Here is an 11,689-nt window from a genome sequence, read left to right as displayed (position 1 = left end):
ATTCTCTCCAGCCACTACATTTCACACAATGAATGCACATGTGAGCAGAACTGGACACACAGGAGGTTTATGTACAATATAACATTACCAGAACTTTCTGGGAGAAATGAGTTGTTTGAATTAATGAGCAGCAAAACACATCCAGATCCTTCTTCTCCCTTACCAGTTACTTCCTCCAGTGCTGGTTTACACAGACAAATCACTGCACTGAAGACTCACCAGTGTTGCAACTTCTGATCCAGAGTTACCATTAACCATTATGGTTGGACTCTGAACTTTGAACATGGACTACCAGTTATGGAGCACTAGGCCATTCCCTATCAGGTAGATATGATACCTTAGTAAGCATTTCTCAGCAATGCTATATTATATGCCATCATAGTCAATACTATCCATGAAAACTTTCAGCCACAATGGCTCTTGTTTTTCATGGTAAACAGAGGTAAGCATGGAGAATAATGTCCCATGAGTAGTATCTACAGAATAGAAGTCCTGTGGGACAATGAAGGGGAAAAATGATGAGCTGGACAAAAAGAGAAGAGAAAAATCTTCCCAGCAGCAGAAAGACAAGCAGAGATTGATTGCAGTTATGTGAGGGGAAAAAAGAAAATTGAAGAAAAGGGTATCAGTACATGAAGAAGAAAATTTGGAAAAGGAAAGCACTCTCATCAATAGATTACCCTGTCCTTTGCATTAAGGCAAAGAACACAGAGAGGCCTTGACAGAAACTGTCAGTACACCTCTGCTCTTCAGCAGGCAGAGTAGAGGCATCTACAGAGATATGCATTTCCTCCATTAATTTTAACAAAAGCACCAGAATTGTAAATTCCTTAGAAAATTGACACAGTAAAATGAGTTTCTGAGGTATGCAATCAGCATCACCCCCTTGGAAACAAACACCTGCCACTCACAGTATCGGTCTTTGTAGCTGGGCCATTCTTTTTGGTGTCTATGTTTCTGCCCTCCATTTCCATTCAGACTTAAAATCAGAGAGGATGTATGAAACATAACTAAATATTTTCCCATTTTTGTTTAAAACTAATAAAAATGAATGAGAACTTCCATTTTTGCAGTCTTGGCATTGGTTTAATTACTACCACAACAGCATAGAGCACACAGAGGTTTCCCTACTCTTCTGATTGGTAAACCCTTTAAATTCTTCACTATCCAGGAGCAAGTAAAATGGTGAATGGTATCTTCCAAGAAAAGGCTATGCCACAGGTCTTGTCTTGACCTCCCTGAAGAGAGAATTATGACTGCATTATAACAGAATTAATTATTATTCAATCACCTAGAAACAGAGGTTGTATGTCCTAACATACCCTTTCCCAGCTTGTTCCTTGTCTGGGACACAGTATAAAAACCTGCCATACTTCCTAAATGATAGGCTGATGTTCTTCCAGCCTCCTTTCCTATCAACAAACTCACCAATTCCAGGTCACATCTTCTGTTAGACACTGGCTGTAGTAAACAAGCTCTTTTTCAGCTCAAGGATCAACAAATTACACTGAGCAAGTTTCATGCAAAGAAATGCAGATTATATGCAGGAAGATTTATAATCCAAAGGAGTTATACTGGGTAGACTGGAGAGTCCCAAGTTAAAAGGGATGCTCTTAAACTATTATTTCTACACATTTTTCTGTGGAAAAGGTCCTCGGGTTTTCTTACAGATTAAAGACATGACCTCTGCTTCCTCTCACAGAAAAGAAGAGGATAAAGAAGACTAAATATAATCTCACTATCATCATGAAGTTAGTTACTTCATGAACATATCATGACAATAGAAGCTTCATGGAGCACCTGAACAAAGATAAGGGAACAAGGACTCAGAAGATAATTGCATGTCTAAAGAAGCAGAATATTAGCTATACTAGTGAAGGGTCTACAGTAGTCTCTGAGAAGGATTGGGGCACAATTAGACCCTGTACAACCAGAGCTCATGAAATGAAAGCAGGCCATGACAAAACATGTGAGTTTAATTTTTTTCCTTCAGGTAAGGACATTTAGCTACTATTCTTTATGTTTTTGAAACTGGGTTGGATTCTCACTTGCCGCTGGTCACTCTTTTTAGCAAGAATGCTCAGCCGTATGCTACCAACAACATATTGGTAAAAGAAAAAGTAGTATTTGATGGCTTCTATGATAATGTGACAGGAAAGGAAAATCCTACAGATACTTACAGTACAGCTGAACCAGTTTTACAGAATAGGGTAGCTACAATAATTCTACTAAGGGGACAATTTAGGAACAAGTTAGTTGGAATGTTAACTCCAGTGTACTTGGGAGAAAAAATGCCTCATCTCCCACATGAATCAATTCATTCAGATAAGTAATTTCAGAAAAAAAAACAAAACCAAAAAACCCCAAAACTTTCCCCCATCACATCAAAGGGGCCTATGGTATTTTCCATAGCTAATATAGCTAAACACTGGAAATGTCATTTTTATACTTACTTTTTTCCACAGTATTTGAGGTTCTATGATTGAAACTTTACAATCCAATGAGAAGCTGGAGGGGGAAAATGTGCAGTTCTCCTAAAAAGAACTCAGGAAGTGAACAGGGTTCACTGTTACAGGCTGATGTGTCAGGCACTGAAGACAGCTGAAAGAGATTCCTGCTTCCACCATCCTTCTTTTCTCTCCATGCTTTAGCCACTCATTCTAGCTATGCACTGTGTGTTACTGGTAAAGTTAATATGGCTATTGGCACTGTCACCTAGATCTCTGAAATAAAAAAAAATAAAAAATAAAACAAAAAGAGAAAATAAAAAAATAGACAGGAAAAATAATAATGATAGTTTAGATTAAAGCCTAAAGAGATGCATTTGCACAAATGGGAAGATGGCAAATAAGTATGCTGGCACAGGCATCAGTACAAGAAGTCTCTTCAGACGGTGTAACTAACACTAGCATCACTTCAAATGATGTCTGCTAGTATGGCCATAACTATAATGAGGGGAGGCACATTCTTTCAAAAAATTACAATAAACACAATCAAAGATGTAAAGGTAAGAGTGACATTCTGTTCACAGGGTGAAAAATAGACAGTGCAGCCTTATTCATAAAACTAAAAGGAAATCCACATAATACCTGAATAAGACAGTATCAGTCCAATTATCAGTTACCAGGAAAAGCCCAGACACACACCTATTCCTAGATCGAGACATAAATGCTACTGCTTTACTACCAACAGACAAGAAATAAAGGATCATTCCCTTTGATTTCTTACATGAATCACTGAGCTTCTGACACTGAGCTCAGGGAAAAATTGAGGTTTGGCCTAAAGCACACCCTGACAGAGGCCAAAAACCCATCCCAATTTCCTTTTGTTCATTGTTTTGTGCCGCCCCAGCTTCTTTACCCCAGTTGAGTACTTTTACCTGTCCTGTCTCTTATCTCCTCTACATTCAGGACAAAAGGCTTTCCTCCTTGGAATTCCCAGAAATCTCATTAAAGTCTGCTGTCAATTATCATGTTCACTCCCATAGTGACTAACAAGCGGGAAGAGATATTTGAGGTCATGCTTTGCTGTGGACTGCACACGGGGTTAGGTATACAGACCCTATAGACTACGCACTTGGAACAGTAAGAGGTGTATCCCCGTGAGAGGGGTGAGCAATCTCAACTAATTGGCTGCCCAATGTAAAAAAAGTGTCTAATCTACAGGTGAAAACTCTCACTCAAAATTTGGACCTAAAAAAGGTGGTTTTTCATGAGAACAGAGAAATACTCAAAATACATACCCTGCTTCAAAGGATAAGGAGACAGGTATTTGTGAGGAAAAAGACTGTTAATATACTTGATTATATGTAAAACCAGTGTTTTATTAAAAACCAAATAAAAAACCCCAAAACTTAGTTCTATTCAAAAGCATTTGATGTTAATACATAAAATCAGAGGCAAGCCTGAAGCATGGAAAACTGGAAATCAAAGAATTGTGTACCAGCAAATTGGATTGTATGGTGGCTGATGTCAAGTGACCTAGATGTACTGTTTATAAAAACAGTTATGCTTGAAACTAAGGAAATGTAAATTCTCCTTTGGATTCCAACACTGTCCATCTTTCCAAGGCAACCTCTAAACATCTCCTTGATACAACCTCCACTCTTTGGAAGTCTTCTTTCTTTCATCTACTATGGTCCAGACTCTTCCTCTCAAAGGCTGATGAACATATATTCCCAGCTTATTCTTAAAAGAGTCTGTGTTCTGGAATGTTTTCAGGGGCCAGCACATCTGCTTGCAGGACTTCTTCCTGGAAGACACTGAGCTCCCACTTTCCTTAAATTTATATATTCTATGTGGCTTCCTCCTCAGTTATGACTGTGGGGTGCCTAACACATCTCTGGAGCACTGATCCGCGAAATATAGAGGAACAGGACTGCTAGAAAGCTGACATGAAGCACAGCACAGTAAAAAGGCTGCCAGAGCTAGTGAACCAGAGGGGCTCTTTTTCAGGCTGAAAAAGAACTAGAAAGGAAAGAATAATTTCAGGACTAGGTAGGCAAAGCAGCAAAACAAGAGGCAATTAGAGCACATAGAAGAGTAGTGAGAACTGCCATTGAGGTCAAATTCTGGATCACTATTGTTTGGGATTAACAACAGAGGAGGGACTTGTGGATTATTATTAATAAGTAAAGGACAAGAGAGAGACACCTGTGGAAATTTGTTTTTGAGCAGTCAGACAGATACTGACTTTTGTCATAGAAGAGAGGCAAGAAGGGGGTGGAGAGGGGTGTGTGTGTCTGTTAACAAAAGGCACCAGTGTGACAATAGTGATGAAATGGAGCAAATTAGTGTCCTTGCCAAGGGGAGATAAAAACTTTTCCTGTGGTGTACAGACAGACAAGCTATCAGGTCTCCCACAGAGTTCAAAAGCAAGCGCAGCTACCAGCTACATACAGTCCATATCCAGCAGGTACACTGCATAAATCTCCCACACTGCTGCCAGTCCCCTCAGTTTCTCCACTCCTCCGCTATACTTACTGCCTGGCTCTGTCAGAAAGGAACAGAATATGGCATGGCAGGAGTTCTCACCTCTTTTTTTTTTTTTTTTTTTTTTTAGGGGGCATAAGGAATGAAGCCCCTAGGGATTTTGTTATGATTAGAATTCAGCAAAACTTTGCAGTCTGGAGTTCATATTGAAGCATATTCAAATGTTTCACAACACAACCAATGTCCAAATGTTCTCACACCAGCTATAATTGCCATCTAACACACTGGTCTCAGCAAAGAGGACTATAATCACAGAAAAAAATGCCTCTGGGGACTACAGCCCTAATCTTCTAGAGTCCATTTTTATGTAAAGTACAATTTTCACAAAATTTTTATTATGCTGTGCAATATGATGCAGCTTTATGAAAAGATACTTGGGGACAACAATGCATTTATCAAATCAATTGATTCCTAGTGGCTTTGCTGCCTGTGTATAAAACACCATCAAGTGAGACAAGCTGAAAGTACATGACAGTATGGCTTTTTTCTTTGTAGCGTGCACCTTTTGTCCATCATCTATAGCAAAAAAATATGGCAGTCAAAACAATGGTAAAATGATCTGAGAAAAGATCAGAAAACAACATTTCAATTTACCATCTTCAGAAAAACAAACTTGGGTTGCATAAGGTTCAGGTTTTGTGACCCATTGATTGCTATTTACTTCTATAGGGTGGATATTCATGATCAAGCATAATTTAAGCCATCCAGATATAGGATGAGAGCTGACTTGTGTAATTATCATTGAACTAATGAATAAGGAGGTCTAATTGCTGCAGGATATTTAATGTCATATTCAAGGAATGTGTATTTATGAATACTAGCAACAAGGTGTAAGTGCCTGCTCCTAACAGCTACAACTAATACAAAGGCCAATGCTGCTGAATCCAATGAGAGTGTTGACTGCAGTTTCAATAGAAGAACAATTTACTCCACAGTAAGCCACGATCACACAAACTACAAAAAAACCCCCACCAAACTAACAGAGAAGAAGCAATCTCTGGCAAGTAAGTTCTTAGAGACATCAAACAGGGAAGCAAAGAATGCATTTCCCCCCTTTCTACCCTTTAAAAACTATCAAAAGATGTAGGAAGATGTTTATCACCAGTATAATACCCATGTTTAAGAGGAAAATTAATGAACCTAAAGTAGAGAATCACCTAACTTGGAAAACATAGCTTTCTGTGGTTTACTATTTCTACTTTTCAAGGGAAACAGCTGCTTTACAGTAGAGATGTTTCCTCCACATTTTGGTAGAGGAAAAATGGACCTCCATGTTATTCTACGACCTTCTGTAAAAGATGTAATTTCTCATACTTCAGCGTAAAAGAGAGCAACAGCAGCCTGACTGACAAAGTCAGTCACCTTCGCTGACACCTTTTTCTCAGAGAAAAAAAGTCACGAATTTACATTAGTGCATTGCAATGGTACTTCTCATGTCCAAATTTCTTCAATACTTCCAATAGATCCTCACAGCAGGTACATTGAACCAATTATTTTAACTTTCAAGCAAAACAAAGTAGATCTACAGGTAGTCCGAAGTATTATGATGGCTCAAATGCTGGAGTGGATATGAGTTTTCTCCCACCCCAGCAAAGCACCAGCCTGAGACAGCTGCTGATGACCTGGAGCATCTTCTCTAGGCCAGGAGGTGCTCTGCCTATGGTTGCAGATCTGTGGCAACGCTGAACAGGGACTTGGATGAGGGAGCAGTGGGAGCTCTGTCTTCTCTGTCTAGGTCTGGACCACCAATCCCCTGCCAAAGCGTCAGCCACCCACTTTTCTTTTTGAAGGTGGTGACCACGGACAGACGGGCTGCATTAAACGACGATGTATATATAGTGCAGGCAGCAAACGGCGGCTGCCAGAGAGGCAGCTGTGGGGCTGTTCCTGTCCTGCCTGGTAGCCGAGCAGTTTCTCCTGGGGACGGCAGGCCAGGACAGACCCGGCCTACCGGAGCAGCTGGGGCTCCCCCACGGCCCCTCCTCGCCCGGGAGGCCGCCGCCGGTGCCGAACACGAGGCCTTGCCGCAGGCCTCGCACCTCGCCGCGTCTGCTGCGGCCCCGCTGGCGGGGCGGCGGCCTCCCGGCCCGGCGGGGGGGCAGAGACAGCGCTCGGGGGCGGCGGCTGACGAGACCAGCAGTAGCCCGAGGGCCAGGAGCGCGGAGAGCGAGGCAACCCGGCGCCTACTCGGCTGCCATTTCCCCTGGCCTTCGGCGCTGCGGGAGCGAGGGCGGGGAGAGGAGGCGGAGGAGAAGGAGGAGGGAGGGGAGAGGGAGGTGGCCGAGTCGGAGCGCACTGAGGCTCTGAGCTGCCAACACTCACACATCGCCTGCCGCCGCAGCCGCGCTGCTCCCGGATTCCGGAGAGTGGGAGCGAGTAGAGGCGAAGAAAAGCCAGACGCGGGAGAGGAGGCAGAAGACCGCTGGCAGGGGGAAGGAAGTCAGAGAGGAGGGAAACGTAGAGAGAGGGATAAGGACCCCTCCTCCCCGCGGAGAGACGACTTCCCATGTAGCTAGGGATAGAGGGAGAAGCTGGCGCTCAGGAACAGTGAGAGAAGCTCTCACAAGCAAGTTACTTAATCCCGGGAGAGCGGCGGGAAGAGGGCACAGCAGCAATCCCTGATCAGAACCACTATTCCCAGCCCCTCATCATTTAACCCCCGGGTGGTTCAATGCACTACTCCAAGCTCTTCCTAGTTTCTTCCTCGGGCTAACTTCGGAGGACGTACCGCCGGAGCGGCCCAGAGGGGAGGACAAGGGCCTCGGAAGAAGGAAGGAGAAGTTTTGTGGGGGCTGCGTGCAGAGGAGAAGATGGGCTGGAAGCGCCGCTGTTGCTGGGGAGGCGGAGGCGGCGGGGACCTTCTCTGCCGGCTCACCCTGGTGCTGGGGTTCCTGCTGCCCGCCTGCAGGACGCGCCTCTACACCAACCACTGGGCTGTGCGGATAACCGGGGGGCTCCCGGAGGCCAACAGGATAGCGAGCAAATACGGATACGTCAATATAGGACAGGTAACGCTAGTCACAACTACTTCCTAGCGGGCACCGCGCTGCGGCCGCCCTGCGCCGCCGGGGCAGGGACAACGACGAGGGCAAGGGACGGGCGGCCCCGCGGCCGCTGCCCGAGCACGGCCCCGCCGCAGGCCCCGCCGCCGCCGCGGGGCGGTCAGCGGAGCCGCCCCGGCTTCCCGCCGCGGGCCCCGGGAGGTGATGCGAGGGGACAGGTATGCCGGAGAGCTGGGGGTCGTGGCCTTCCTCCTCGAAGCCAGGTGTGAAACGGGGCGCGGGCCAAGGAGCCGCCCGCGGGGCGGGAGGGGGAGGGCATCGCCGGGGGGCGTCCCGCCGCGGCTGTGCGTGCCGCCTCGCTGCGGCTGAACTTTACGCTCCGCGGCGGACAGCCTCCTGTGTCCCCTTTCCGAGTTGAAAAGCGCTCGTACAAGACGAGCTCGTCCCGCTGCGAGCGCCGGTCTCGCCGGCAGCCAGGACGTGGCAGCCGCGGCCGCCGGCTCGCCGCGGAGGGCGTCCCGACCCCCGCGCTGGCGGGGCGTGCGGAAGGAGGAGGTGGCAGGGTGTCCCGGAGCGGCTGCCAGGCGTGCGGCTGCCTGCGGCGTTTCTTGGGGAAGGAGAGTGCACTGGTGGGGCCGGGGCCACACCTGGATTTGGCTAGATTTAGACGTCACCATGTCAGAAAATTCTTGGATACAGTCAGGTTCAGAAACTGCAAGTTAGCAAACACCTGGTTCTCACTGGATCCCATCACACTGAAAAATGCTCCTCTTTACAGTTAAGCACAGTTATCTTTGAAATGTCCTAACATCACTGCTTCTTAAGGAGTTTATACTCCGTGTTCTAGGCTTTCCTTGCAGTTGTTCTCAAAATCCAAGTTGCATGTGTCTGGTTTACAAGGTGAGTGCCTAAAAAAGAAACAGTCCTGTTGCATGCTTGGGTGCAAACATCCAAGTACATTCTTTGTAGACAGTAGTTTATACTACATTTATTGAAAGGTTAGAAATGAACATTTACAGGTACAGAAGGCTTCCTTTTGTACATGAGATTTACAAAAACGCAGCTGTGTTTACACTCCAGGCGTTTCATATCAACCAAATCAAAGTAAGACCTGATTATTATTGTGTTTTAAAACGGGTTCCCACTTACTACATCATTGAATCAAAAGTTTAAAGTACATCTCAATGTTCCCACTCATTGCAAGCCTGAATAAGACAGCTGTGTGGTCAATTAAGATAAATAATTTACATGAAAAAAGCTGGAAAATGTCACTGGAGTAGCACAAAACATGATGTGTAAGGATGCAATTGCTTAGGAAAACTGAGTATCAACTTTTCTCGTGGAGCACTTAAACAGGCAGGCAGTACTACTTACAGCTGGAGGCACAAAAATTTGGGAGGAAGATGGCTTGTTAGAATTAAAGTACTACTTTGGAGCTACAGTTTGGGAATCAAAATTTTTTGCATTGGCTTTCTTTTTAGTCTTACACGTTTTTTGCTCAAGATGTTTGTATTCCTATCTGGGCCCTTATACTGCCGAAAATAGCAACCGTCAGTTGCAGGATGCGCCTTTCCCTGTTTTTTCTTTTGTCAGGCTGGCTGGTCAGCTCAGAGCCTGCCTTTTTGTGTTTTGCATATGTAAGTCCCATCTTGAATTAAGGAAAGAATGTAGTAAGCCTCTGTTGTTTCTTAGGTGTCAGTGAAAGTGTCTATGTACAGCTATGAAATATACAACTATGGTTAATAGAGATTAGGTATACAGATGAGAGTGAGAGAAAATAGAGACTCTAAGTAATTGAAAACTGGAAATACTTTATTAGGTATATGGATGAAAAAAGGGTAGACTTTTGTGTGTCTAAGTTAAGATGGGTAAATGGAGTAAAGTATTAACTTTAGGAGAATAGGAATCAGGAACACTTTGGACAGATGAAGTGGACTTGCCCGTAGTGAACTTTTTTCATAGATCTGGAAAAGCAGGAAAACATTTGACACAAAACAGGAAGTGCAAAAAGAAGATAAGAATAGGGCATAATCTGCTGGTTATTACTGAGTGACAATTGCAAGCAATTAAAAAAATATTTTGTGTGAGATGTTGAAAGATATTTTCTTAGCTGAATATGCTCTGAAAACAAGAGACATCAGTAAGCAGAATTTTCTCACAGAGTTACACAATAGGCATAATATTTTGGTTACATTAAATTTATGAGCTCATCTTTAAAAAGAAAGTGCAAAAAGCTAAATCCAGATTCCACTGTGGCTGGTCCAAAGGACCAGCTTACAAATTACCCAGAAAAATAACCTATTTAAAATATTCAAGATAAGAAGTAGTGAAACTGTATAAAAATGAAAGTTGCAAACCAGGAGCATTCTGACAACAGTAAATTGCATGATTAGAGCTGCAGGAGACGGTGGGAAAGAAGGGTTCTGAAGGGCTTTTTTCACTGACCATTTTGTTAATTTTGTGTTTGTGGAAAAATGGCATTGAAAGGTGCATATAAAGTTGATCAGTGGCGACAAGTTGGTAGACCCAGGAAGGCTCTGAATTGTAAATACTGGCTAACATCCCTTCTCCCAGTTTTTGTTATTTAGTGCATTCCTGGTGACAGGAGGAATTTAACTTACTGTTTTTTGATGCTTGTGTGATTTGGAGAATATCCAGTTGAGTCTTGAAATACCTCTTCAGTAATTTTCATTGCCATGGCAAGCCTGCAGAGGCTTGCTAAATGACCGGACAAGTCAATCAGAAATAGATGGCAGAAGGGGCTGTTAAAGGAGGCCTTGAGATGACCTACTGGTGAGCTATTGAGAACTCTTTCTCTCACAGCTTCTGGTAAACTTTTGTTGCTCTCAGTCTTCTGTGGTCTTCATGTCTTATTCTGAAAACTCAAAGCTTTAGCTTCTCTGTTCATTAAATAGAGGAATTTTCTATTAATTTTTAGAGAACACACCACAACAGAGAAAGAATCCTCTTTAACTCTATGTTTTTCCAGGCTACGTGTTCTGTTTCCTGTTTCCTACAATTTGCTCTGACATACTTCTTGTTTATCTTGTATTTCCAGTATTACCAATAAGAGATATGTCTTCTGTGTTTCACTGAACTTTAAAATTATGCAAACCTGTAATATCGGGACTTAAATGCATAGGGTTGACTTCTTTCCCCCTTTTCCAATGTAGGTTTTTCTGACTTACCCTTGAAGTGCAATTAGTAGTTTCTCTAGCCTGGAAAAGTGTTGCATTGTTCTTCTTGCGCTGATCTTCTAAGACAGTGGTCTGGACTTGCAAGCCCTCTGGGACTGTGATAAAATAGCATAACATAAAGCAGCCAGGGAGCTGTTCTAAGTTCCATGCTGGATGGGGCAATTTGGGCTAAAGTGCATCCCCCAGCACCTCTTTGCTGGCTTGTTTTCTATTTCACAGTGGCTACACAAAGCATACCTTACCTTAGGGCAAAGTATCCATCACTGACATTCAGGAACATTTCTTTCACTGTTGGCAGCTGTCAAGGGTTAAGCATGTAGTCAATGTAGCATTTTGTACAGTTGGTTTAAATATTGTGACTGTTTGCTGTTGTCAGGTGCCAGGAGTTTCTTGTTCAGGCAGTGGATTTTCCTTTAAGGTTGAGGAGCAGTTGGTACCCCAGAGGTGATGGAAGAATGGAAGAGATAAAGAGATCTTTGGTTGGAACAAGGGAGAGAAA

At 43.8% G+C, this 11,689-nt stretch overlaps 1 protein-coding gene across 2 annotated transcripts in view; it reads left to right on the top strand.

Moving 5' to 3' along the window:
- Positions 1-7,276: 7,276 nt before the first annotated feature.
- The window catches only part of PCSK5 (proprotein convertase subtilisin/kexin type 5), a 224,567-nt gene continuing 220,154 nt past the window's right edge, over positions 7,277-11,689 (top strand). For both annotated transcript variants that reach the window (XM_030237104.2, XM_030237103.2), the window contains exon 1: positions 7,277-7,999. In XM_030237104.2, coding sequence (XP_030092964.2) covers positions 7,802-7,999 — 198 coding nt within the window. In that variant the 5' untranslated portion in view covers positions 7,277-7,801. The remainder of the gene's footprint in view (positions 8,000-11,689) is intronic.

This window comes from Serinus canaria, chromosome Z (genome assembly GCF_022539315.1).
Source record: "Serinus canaria isolate serCan28SL12 chromosome Z, serCan2020, whole genome shotgun sequence".
NCBI classification, from domain to species: domain Eukaryota; kingdom Metazoa; phylum Chordata; class Aves; order Passeriformes; family Fringillidae; genus Serinus; species Serinus canaria.
This window is presented reverse-complemented; position numbering and strand designations above follow the sequence as displayed.